At 41.9% G+C, this 12,541-nt stretch overlaps 1 protein-coding gene and 1 pseudogene across 2 annotated transcripts in view; one reads left to right on the top strand and one right to left on the bottom strand.

Annotated features, from left to right (window-relative positions):
* Positions 1-10,214, bottom strand: part of LOC105301912 (zinc finger protein 791-like) — a 98,619-nt gene extending 88,405 nt beyond the window's left edge. For both annotated transcript variants that reach the window (XM_023520265.1, XM_011374780.2), the window contains exon 1: positions 10,026-10,214. In XM_023520265.1, the coding sequence (XP_023376033.1) occupies positions 10,026-10,028 (3 nt within the window). In that variant the 5' untranslated portion in view covers positions 10,029-10,214. The remainder of the gene's footprint in view (positions 1-10,025) is intronic.
* LOC111729288 lies at positions 2,070-2,545 on the top strand (annotated as a pseudogene).
* Positions 10,215-12,541: the final 2,327 nt, after the last annotated feature.

Raw genomic sequence — 12,541 nt, 5'->3', positions numbered from 1 at the left:
TATATTCACAAACCTTGGATTTAGAGAGAATTTTAAGAACTTACCTCAAAGGCAAGGGAAGGAAAAGCAAAAAATAAATGAATGGGACTATATCAAACTGAAAAGCTTTTGCACAGCAAATGAAACTATCGCAAGACAAAAAGGCAACCATCTGAATGGGACAAGATATTTGCAAACAACTCCTCTGATGAGGGGTTAATATCCAAAATATGTAAAGAACGCATACAACTCAACAACAAAAAGACAATCAAGTTAAAAAAAAATAGAGAAACTGAACAGACACTTCACCCAAGAAGACATACAAATGGCCAAGAGACACATGAAAAGGTGCTCAACTTCACTAGCTATTAGGGAAATGCAAATCAAAAGCACAATGAGATACCACCTCACTCACATCTATTAGAATGGCTATTATCAACAACAAAAGTCCTAACAAGTGTCAGACAGTCTGTGGGAGAAGAGAAACCCTCAGTCACTGCTGGTGGGAATGTAAATTGGTACAGCCACTAAGGAAAACAATATGGAGCTTCCTCAAAAAATTAAATTAAGAGAGAACTATCATATGACCCAGCAATCCCTCTTCTGGGTATCTGCCCCAAATTATTGAAAACATTTATCCATAAAGACACATGTATCCCAATGTTTATTCAGCATTATTCACAGTGGCCAACATGAAAGGAACTGAAGTGCCCTTCAATAGATGACTGAGTCAAAAGGATGTAGTACATATATACAATGGAATATACCCAGCGGTAAGAAAAGATGAAATACTGCCATTTGCAACAAAATGGATGGATCTTGAGATTATGCTAAGCAAAATAAGTCAGACAGGAAAAGTTGAGGACCATACAATTTCACTTATATGTGGGATATAAAATTGAAAGCAACAATCAAACAAGACAAACAAAAAACTCATAGACACAGACAATAGTTTAGTGGTTACCAGAAGGAAAGAGGGAGCAGGTGGATAAGGGTAAAGGAGGTCAAATATATGGCGACGGAAGGAAATTTGACTTCGGGTGGTGAACACACAATGCAACATACATATGATATTATTAAATTTACATTTGAAACCCCAATAAATTTTTAAAAAATTAAAAGATGTGATAGATATTAATCCAAGTGTATCAAATACCACTTTAATCATCAATAGTCTCAATACAATTGAGAGATAAGTAACATCGGATTTCAAAAAACAATTCCATGTTGTCTACAAGGCACTTTAAATATAAACAGAGATAGATGAAAGATGAAGATAAGGAGAAAAATACATCATGCCAACATGAATGAAATAATAAGAGGCCATAGGTATATGAATTTCAGATGCAGATTTCAGACCAAGGAAAACTCAGAGACAAAAAAGGGACATTACATAGTGATAAAAGGGACCATTCTTCAAAAAGACATAGCATCTTTTATGTACATGTGCATAGCAACAGAGAGGCAAAACACATGGGGTAAAACTGACAGAATGCAAAAGAAATAGATGGATCCACTACTATTATTGTAGACTTCAACATCACCTCATGAATTATATATAAATCCCAGCAGGCAGAAAATCACCAAAGACAGAGACGAAATCAACAATGCCATAGAAAAACTGGATTTAATTGTAATCTATGAAATACTTTACGCAACACGAACAGAATACACATTCTTCACAAATTCACATAGAACACTCACCAAAGCAGAACACATAATAGGATATAAAACACACCATAACAAATTTGAAAGGACAGAAATCACATAAAAGATGGTTTCACACCACTAAGGCATTAGTCCAGAAATCAATAACAGGAAGATAATTGAAAAAAAAGAAACTCTGAAAATTCAACAACACACCTCTAAATAATATATGGGCTCAAAGAAGTCCAAGAGAAAGGAAAATCATTTGAACTACATGAAATAAAAATTCAACTTATCAAGGTTGTGGGAGGCAGCAAAAGCAATGCCTAAGGATAATTTATGCCATCGAACGTATTACACTAGAAAAAAAAGAAACGTCTATAATCAATAATGCAGGCATCCATTTTAGGAAACCTTAAAAAGGAGAGCAGCACTTCCTGAAGATGGCACTGAAAGCAAAGAAGGAAACTCCTGTCTCTCCCCAAAAACCAAAGCCAAAGCAAAGGCTTCGAAGGCAAAGAAAGCAGTGCTGAAAGGTGTCCATGGCCACAAAATACAAGATACACAGGTCACCAACCTCCCGAAGGCCCAATACGCTGTGACCATGAAGGCAGCCCAAATACCCTAGGAAGGGCGCCCCCAGGAGAAACAAGTGACCACTATGCCACCACCAAGTTCCCCCTGACTACTGAGTCAGCCATGAAGCAGCTAGAAGACAACAGTGCACTTGTGTTCTTTGTACATGTCAAGGCCAACGAGCACTCGATCAAACAGGCTGTGAGGAAGCTCTATGACGTTGACCATGGACACTGTCAACACACTGATCGGGCCTGATGGAGAGAAGAAGGCACATGTTCGACTGGCTCTCGACTACGATGCTTTGAATGTTGCCAACAAAACTGGGATCATCTAAACTGAGTCTACCTGGTTCATTCTAAATATAAATTTTTTTTACTGTAAAAAAAAAAGAGAGCAAATTTAACCCAAAACAGAGTAAAAGAAGTCATAAGAGTTTGAAAAGAAATCAATGTAATTACAAGAAGTCAATGGATAAAATTAAAATAAAAGTTGGTTGTTGATAAGATTAATAAAATTGATAAACATCTAGTCAACATAACTGAGAGAGAGACAGAAATTATAACCAAAGACCATCATGGGTCACTCCAGGAGGTATGACAGTGTTAGCTGACACCATTACAGTGAAGGTGCCTCTGAGGACACTGCCAGGTGTGCCCGCTGTATGGCAATTTAAACAGCCTAGAGCCTTCAATGGTAGGGAGGCCCACCCTGAATGGGCTCAAGTAAAATTTGTAAACAGGAACTGAGTTGCCTCCCAAATACCAAACAAATACAGACAATGTGGTGGGTGCTGAGAAGGACTACCAATTCTTCATGGTGTCAAAAAGGAAGTGATCTTCTGTTTATTAAACAATGTTTTAAAATGCAACCAAAGCAACAGGCCCTCATACTATGTCTTAGCAATGGCTCGTCCACTTTTTGCAAGACCTAGTTTCCAATATATGTATGTCCTAAATGTCAAATGAATGTCCACAAAGGAGAATGTCATGTCACACCTGTGCTCCTGGAGCAAGGTAAACGCACTCAGATCTTTCCTGCAGAGACTGTGTGCGGTAGCAGTGGTGCTGGGGTTCCCTGAGGGGAGCCAGGTAAAGGTGTGTCATGTCCCTTCAGCGACGAAGGCCAAGTGCAGAGCTGGGAGACTGCTGACACAGGCACTGAACAGACCAGACTTAGCCAAACCTGTGATAGCAGAATGTGTACCAGTTGCTGAGTAGATGGGGTCAGTATTTCTCATAATGGTAGGGACTGGGACTAGGGGCTGATTGGGTGGGACCACAGCTTCCAAGTTGCTGTCATCCACTGTGAGGTGTCATTCATTCTTTCCACAGTTAAGAACATTCCAAATTTGGAAAGAACAAGCACTGGGGATAATCACTTCTTCTTCAAAGGATTCTGATAACATTTTTCAATCCTGGAGGGCCCTGTTCAATGGACACTGGGCAATGCTAACTAATTTAATAAGGGATAGGGACCATGCAGCTGCATTTTTGTGAAGCCAGTGGGGAAGTGCCGGTGAAGACTTAATTTAAATTCATGATCTGTTGGTTCAGAGCTGTTCTACTCACTATGGGTTTTTTAAGGATAATCGGTGCTAGGAGTGTGAGAAAAGGCAAAGATTTCTGATGCTTCAGGCCAAGTACTCCACTTTGTCCTCTATATTGTTTCGGTAACTCCCCTGAGATCACATGCGACCTCATTTCAATGACTGAGAGCCCAGGTATAACTGTAATGTAATGTAGCATTGAGTTATTGTGGGAGGGTTCATCAATTACTGCATGTCAAGATATGGCTACGTTTATTCAAACCCTATATTTTAGAGGCTCGAAAGACAAGGAGTCTCCACTTATCTTTTTGTTTTGAAATTCTTTTAGTATATTTTGGATTTCCAACTGGATCAAATTGTGGACTTGTTAAAATATATTTCTCCTTTGTTTCCTTCCATGGTTTGTATTTTAGGCCACTGGATAAACATGGGGAGACTGGGTGTCCTCTCTACCCTGGTATCTATCTTTTGTTTCCCCCGCCAGAGGGCCTCAAATCAGTGCCATCAGGGTTAGAGGCTTCCTCCACAGAAATGGTCACTGTGTAGAATTTAAGGACCTAGGGCTGAAATGCTGTTTGAACTAGTCCCTTTGCTGTGCCACAGTGAGGCTGTGGATTGTCCACAATAGCCGCAGGGCTGGGATCTGCACTGAGGCAGAGGCAGGGGCAGCAGCAGCAGAGGCACATAAGGAACGTGAGGAGTCCTCTGCTATCAGGAGAGAGGACCCAGCCCACCAGCTATGGGCTGCCTAACCTGTCTCCTCTCTCTCTCCGTTTGGAATACCTGCTCTTTAAGGTGTGACTGTCTGATGGGCTCACCTCACTCACTAATCATCCTTCTTCTTCCTTAGACTTATCCTACTGTGAGGAAGAAATCGGCCTAGTCACACCTTCACTCTAAACACACAAGAGAGTATCCACCGAAGACATCGACCCAGGAGCACTGGAAGGAGGGCCCCACTCCCATACCCCGCTCTCTAAAGACAACAAATTACCAAACTGTCAACCTAGGGTCCTCGGTCTACAGACTCCAGGCTTGGTGGGTTCACAACACAGCACAGGAAAGCACAGCACAGGGCAGCACAGCCCACAGGAGGGCTCCCCGGCAAGCAGCAGCTCAGTGCGGGGGGTGCGGGGGGGAACCTCAAGGTCCTCATCAGCCTGACAGATAAGAAGCACTAGGGGGAAAGGGAGAGGCAGGGGTGACCTTGTCAGAGGTCAAACATCAAGTAGGTGAACCTGCACTACTGACTCAAAGAACAAACACGAGTACGAAAAATGTTCTTGGCACTGGCTAGTTTTTATATTAAGAAACGAACAGGATGATCAGGAAGTGATCAAAACTGGTGGCTGGAGAGTGGATGGAGTCAGAGCACAGGAGTGGAACACGAAATAACCTTCCAACGCATTGTTTTTTCAAAATAAAAACAAAAGTTTATATATACCATATTTTCCTATGGTGAATCGTGATTTTAATCAACTTTTGCTTTTAAAAATTCCCTTGTTTTAACTATTCTACTTCCAAGATGTATTCCTTTAATCACTGACAGATATAAAACTGCAGACCATGAAAATTAAAAAGTCTCTATCTGAAAGGACAAAGGGTTTACAATAGTCATTCCCTCTCCTGTAGTTCAAACTGGGGATATTTTCAGAATTAAGTAGCATATTATAATGCATTGGGGTTTTTAATTAAGCTCCTAAATAGACTACAAATTTCAAAGATTTCTATAGTTTTTGAGGTATTTTTTCTCTTACCAATGAAAACAGAATTTCAACTGCTTTTTCCTTACGGCCATCAAATATGAATTCATTTGCCTTAAAAACAGTATAGCCTTTTTTTATTTTTTTGAGCTTCTGTCACTTCATCGTTAAGCAACAAATGTTATCCAAAATAACTTATGTAATTGTAACTTCATTGTCACAACACAAAATTATGCTAATAGTAAAACCCTGTTGGAATTTATCACTCATTAATATATTTTTACATGGCCACATGACCATGTACTCTCAACTGTTAGTAATAAAAGTTATCATTGGTTTAATCATTATGAAAACCCACATTGCAAATAGTTGTTCCTGTTTAGAAAAATTTGCAGCTTTAAAAATGGACTAAATCCATTTTAATCCTAACCTACAGATAGAATGATTAACAGCAAGTATAACTGGTAATTTTTCAACACTGATATCAAACTGATGCAGCAATCGTAGTGTACACAATTCAAAATGAAGAAAATTAATACAAACCCAACGGTAGTGCGAGTTTTCACCTGTTATGGAGAGTGCTTTAATGTTTTGGAAAAGTGAACACTTAAGCTTTAACACATGAACAATAAGGTTTGCCATCTTCTCTGTGCTGCTGCAGGTAGAAACACTTTCATCCAGTGTTTTGAAGCACGTGCACAACCACCACTCAACAGCTACTTCGAGGTTATTAACCAGTTATCTTTTTCTCCTACAAAGTCCAAAAAATACACTAAATGCAACCTTTCCTTTTCATAATGTCTGCCCGGATTCATTCCTTTCAAGTCAGCAAAACCAAGAGAAACAAACCCATAGACACAGAGAACATTTTAGAGTTGCTAGATGGGAGAGGGTTTGTAGGGTGAAAAATGGGAAGGGATTAAGAAGTACAAATTGGTAGTTACAAAATAGTCATGGGAATGTTAAGCATAACATAAAGAATAGTTAATATACTGTACTAACCATGTATGGTGACAGACAAGTACTAGATTTATTGAGGTGATCATTTCTTAAGTTATGTAAATGTCTAACACTATGGTGTACACTTGAAACTACTGTAATATTGTATCCCAACTAGTATTGAAAAATAAAAAATATTTTTTTAAATACCAATGGCATTTTTCACAGAATTACAACAAATAATCCAAAAATTTATGTAGAACAATAAAAGACCCTGAATCGCCACAGTAATCTTGAGAAAAAAGAACAAAGTTGGAGGTATCACACTATCTGATATGAAACTATACTAAAAGAACATAGCAATCAAAACAGCATGGTACTGGCATAAAAACAGACACATAGATCAATGGAACAGAATATGGAGCCCAGAAATAAATTGTACCTATACAGTCATTTAATCTATGACAAAGGAGGCAAGAATAGACAATAGCGTAAAGACAGACTATTCAATAAATTGTATAAGGAGTAGAAAACTGGACAGATACATGCAAAACAATGAAACTGGACCACCATCTTACTCCGTATACAAGAATAGACTCAAAATGGTTTGAAGACTTAAATGTAAGACCCCAAACCATAAAACTCCTAGAAGAAAGCATAGGCAGTAAACTCTGACATTGGTCTTAGTAATATTTTTTCTGATACATCTCTCCCCTTGGGCAAGGGAAACAAAAGAAAAAATGAACAAACAGGCCTATATTAAACTAAAGCGTTTCTGCACAGTGAAGGAAACCATCAATAAAACAAAGATAATCTACCGAATGGAAGAAGATGTTGGCCAACGATACATCTGATAAAAGGTTAAAATCCAAAATTTATAAAGAACTCATATGACTCAATGCCAAGAAATCCCCCAAAATATTTAATAAATGGGAAGAGGATCTGAATAGACATTTCCCCAAAAAGGACATGTAGATGGCCAATAGACATATGAAAAGTTGCTCAACATGTCTAATAAACTGAGAAATGCAAATTAAAACCACAATGAGACATCCCCTCACACCTATCAGAATGTCTGTAATCAATAAATCAAAAAACAAGTGTTGGCGAGGATGTGGAGATTAGAGAACCCTCGTTCACTGTTGTTGGGACTGTAAATTAGTGCAGCCACTATGTAAAAGAGTACAGAGGTTCCTGTACTCTTAGAACCATCTTACGGCCCAGCAATTCCACTTATAGGTATTTATTCAAAGAAATCTAAAACACAAATTTGAAAAGACATAGTCCCTCTTCCCATAAACGGCCTGATTTGACCTCTGAAAATGGTTCACTATTCACTTGAACCAGAAAATCCCGCAAAATCATGCAAATCAAGAGATTCGAATCTTCGTGTTCACAAGTGTTTAACAACACTTGTCTAGGTCATCAAGGATAGTATATCTGCAAAGCCACCAAATATCTGAAGGATGTCACTTTACAGAAGTAGTGTATGCCATTCTGTCGTTACAATGATGGATTAGATAGGTGTTCCCAGGCTAAGCAATGGGGCTGGACACAGGATCGGTGGCCCCCAAAGTGCTTAATTTTTGTTGCACACACTTAAAAACCCAGAGAATAACGCTGAGCTTAAGGACTTAGATGTAGATTCTCTGATCATTGAGCACATCCAGGTGAACCAACCTGCCGAGATGCAGCGCAGAACTTACAGAGCTCTCCCTGCCACATTGACATGGCCCTTACTGACAAAGAGCGGACTGTTCCTAACCCAGAAGAGGAGGTTGCACAGAAGAAAAAGATATCCCAGAACAAACTGAAGAAACAAAAACTGATGGCCCAGGAGCAAATTCAGCATCAAATAAATGCTAATAAAAGTAAAAAAAGAAAAAGAAAAAGAAAAAAGAGAGAAAGAGAAAAGATATATGCACCCCTATGTTCACTGCTGCACTCTTTATGACAGCCGAGATACGGAAGCAACCTAAGTGTCCATCAGTAGACAAATGGATCAAGATGTGGTACATATATACAATGGAATTAATAAAAAATGAAATCTCACCATTTGCAACAACATAGGTGGACCCGCAGATGGTATTATGCTAACTGAAATAAGTCAGAGAAAGGCAAATATTTTATGACCTCACTTACATGCGGAACCTAAAGAACAACAACAAAACAGAAACAAAGGCATAGATACAGAGAACAATCTGATGATTATGAGATGGAAGGGGGGGGGGGCTGAGGGATCTTGGTGAAAAAGGCGAATGGATTTAGAAGTCCAAAATGGCAGTTACAAAAATAGTCACAAGGATGTAAAATACAGCATAAGGAATGGTTTATAATATTGTAATAACTGTGTATAGGGCCATGTGGGTACTTGACTAATGGGGGAATCACTTCATAAATTGAATAAATGACTAACCACTATGCTGTACACCGGTAACTAATATAAAATAATATTGAATGTCAACTATAATTGGAAAAAAATAATGTCTAAAAGTGTCTAGGCCTGAGAAACCACAATCCGCTCCCCAGGAAGGGAATCTTCATCACCGCCCTGCAATCCCCAGCAGGGCTCTGTATTTCTTGGTATAAAGTGAGCCCTCTGATGGGTGTGAGTCGCAGGACACCAGCAGGAGGAGGCTCCCCAGGAAGAACTGGGCTTTCAAGAGTTTGCCTCCCTTTGCAGGTAAAAGGGGCCTTAAGCTTAGATCCTGCCCTCAGGCCTCTACCGGCATTGGAGTAGCTTTGGACCACTACAGATATTTTTAAAGACACAATGCCAGTGTTTGAACAATTCCTAAATAAAGTGAACGTATCACGTATCTTTTAAAGGTGACAACCCCAAGGAAGGGCAGTGCTGACAGGACAGAACACCCAGGAAAGTTTCCCAAGGAGCCTCCGCCCAAAGGACTTCCCACAGGACGTCTGTGCCCAGGGAGGGCCTTGGGGAGAGGAACGAGGATTTCATGCAACTCAATGTAAATCTACAAATGTAAATCTTTTAAAAAAAAAAAAAAAAGAAAATAGTGCACCGCTCTGGGGAAAGAAAGGTAATCAAAATATTGGGTCTGTCTGAAATGCACCCCAGAGGATAAAGAGTGAATAACAACTGTGTGAGTTGGAGCGGAAAACTTGGCTTTGGGAACGCAAGCAGTAATCTGGAAATGTCAGGACCTATTGTCAGTCCCTGGAAGAGCTAGGCTGGGAGGTCAGGGTCGTAAATTTGAGACCCTGCTCCCCAAACATTTGGGGGAGGAAAGAGGGGGTGGGGACCACACACTCTATAGCTCCTCCAAGTACGTACCACGGAGGCCGATTCACGCATCTACCCTGACGCCCCTCCCCGTGGTCACCGCACAAACAGGGGAGTCGCGGGGCTGCGGGCGCAGAGCCGCCGGGACAGGTTCCCTGCCGAAGTCGCCGGCGCGCAGTGATGCTTCAGGACGCCGGTCCGGGCTGCGGCCCAGCCCCCACGCCGCGAGCAGAGGAGGCTGACGTCCCATCGGCGCCCCGGAGGGACTCGTGCTCAAAGACTCGGAAGTTGACCAGGGGGAGCCCGCTTGCATTACAGGCGGTTCCAGCCGGTTCTAACCAGCCCCTCGTCGCCGTCTCCGCACCAGCCCCCGCACACTCACCATTTCTGTTTCCTGGGTCTCCCTGAGTCCTTCCCACTCTTACGACCAGTGCAGATCACAGGGCGACAAAAGCTGCGGTACAGCCTCCAGAGACTGTTAACGGATAGTGATCTCAAGGAGCTCTAGAGCGAAAACGAATGTCTTCCCGGTGTGGCAATTCGCCTCGCCCCTACGTGTCTAATTGGCACTGGGGTGGGGAGGCGTGGCTTAGTTAAATCAGCTTCTGTCATTGGGCAGGAATTTCTTCCTGCCTAGAATGTTTGCATTTAAACAGAATTGTTTTGGGCCCTGGGGCAGACTCTTTAGTCTTCTCCCTGTTTCTTTGGAAGACTTGGTCACAGGTGGGCACAGGAAATTCCTGATTCAGTTTCCAGATGGAGGAAGTACTGTTGCAGAAATAGCAGACCTGCGAGAAACCAAGCACCATTCCGAGAGTTGGAGAACTCAGGTTTCTTCTTCTTGGGTGGTCCCAGAAGATGTGGCGCCCTGAAGATCTGGGACTGGAGCTCAGGGGTAAACTTACTTTTATAGGGTTTATCTGCACAGTTGAAGTTTTACAGTTGGCATGGCTGATTGGTTGATTTGTCCTCAGGCAGTTACAGAGCTCTGGAGTTGCTATGGGTTACAGGCAGTCAGAGAGTGCAGATTTTCAGACAGGATCTCTGACAATACATCTATCTTTAGTTAATTTCGAGGTCACCCTGCCCTTCAGCCTATGCAGCTAGCATGTCTACAGAAGCAGAACAAAGAGCTGATTATAAGGTGGAAAAATTTCTCTTCCTTCTCCCCTTTTGATGCCCTTTAAATTCTTATAGGGCATCAACCTTATGATCTTCCTGGGCAGGGGTGGGTACCTCCACAGTATGAGGACCTTTGCTGCAGTTTATCTTTCTACTATAGCCTCTCTGAGGGAGGTAGTTGATGGATAACAAGAGGCAATAGGCATGGGAGGAAGAAGTAGGTCCCGAGGAGGAGGAGTACTATCCCAACTAAGGTCTTAAAGCCACCGAAAGCAGAGAACTAACCTCCAAAGAGGTTTCTAGGATCCCATCCTTTCCAACTTTGGATGGGTACATGAGCTATTTTCCTAATCTTGGTAGCTATATTAGTTACAGCTTTGCCATTGTCATCTATTTGGAGACAACAATTGGATCGGTTAAACTTCCTGCATATTCCCTCTTCCTCTGCTAGCAAGTACTCTAAAGCTAAAAGGTTCTGATATATTGCTGCATGCATCTGGGAATGTTGCGTGACCAGGAGTTCTAGGGCCGAGGCCATCTGGTTAGTTATGATTTCTACTACAGCCTGTAAACCGATGATCCAATTAAGCATGTATATGGGGGTCCGGTAACCCCAGCTTCAATCTTGAGCCCAAGTTGCGGGGCCATAGTATTGAATAATATGGTGGGGAGGCCATTCATCCTCCCCCCATGTTTGTTGTTCCTCTACTTCGAGTGACCTCTTAGTCCTGGCCTTTAAATCTTGATATAAGGAACACCTAGCTCATTTCCTTCTTGGTCTGATAGGAAGAAGAAGCCAGGCTGAATGATCCCGATGGTGCAACTTTCCTTCCAGTTTTTTGGGAGTTGGGTGTAAGCCCTCTTTCCACAAATCCAGAAGAGCCCATCAGGCACTTCCAACTTCCAGGGCTAGTGGAGTCGAGGGTTTCCTAGAATGTGCTAATAGCTGGGATGATATGGAAGGGATTAAGGACCGTGCCCTCCTTTATAAAATACAGTTTGTTACAGTCAAGCTTTGGCGGAGAGAGTGGCACAAGGAGGAGTTAGTTATAATACTGTTAGCCCAATACCGGGAAGGAGCTTTGGGCCACAGGTTAGGTCTGTGTGATTTAAAAATAACATTCTTCTACATGGAGTCTTTCCAACCCACTGAGTGTATCCTGGATCCATCTGGCTAAGACGTTCTTCTCTTACTACTTCTGAGGAGAGGACCCAGGTCCTGGGTTGACTCTCTTCATGTTGAGCCACCGTGTGGTTCCACTGGAGGAGGTAAAAGGCATCCAAGCTAGTTCCCTTCCAAGGCCAATTTTTGCTCATGAGTGCTCCTCCACAAACCCAGCATTTAGTAACACAAGTTCATGGGCTATCCTCTCAAGTAGGTCAACAAAGAGGTTCCTTCCCAGGGTTGGGAGGTCTAGGTTTTGGCCTAAGGCCCTTTTAAGTGGGTCATAAATTGGACTGGTCCCTGGAGGTGGTTTACATTCTGTCTATTCAATTACTTGCTGTACGTCTCTTTGACTAGCTGGGATCGGGCATAGTCATAGACTCCCCTTCCATCTGAGATACCTATTTGCCCAAAGTATGTACAACAGGCTCATTTCCCTGTTGCCCCTGGGCTCAGCCCTTGGCAAATGTATTCTGCTACATATTTGGTTTTTATCCATCCCATCTAGTACCTTCTGCCAGCATAAGTGCAAAGGGTAGCTGAGTTGAAACAAGCGACTAGTTGGGGGGTATATGAGGTAAAGGCCTGTTGGACCCGACCACCTATTTGGA

This window comes from Pteropus vampyrus, unplaced genomic scaffold (assembly GCF_000151845.1).
Source record: "Pteropus vampyrus isolate Shadow unplaced genomic scaffold, Pvam_2.0 Scaffold255, whole genome shotgun sequence".
NCBI lineage: Eukaryota > Metazoa > Chordata > Mammalia > Chiroptera > Pteropodidae > Pteropus > Pteropus vampyrus.
Note: the sequence above shows the minus strand (reverse complement) of the source record. Positions and strands in the feature narration are given on the sequence as shown.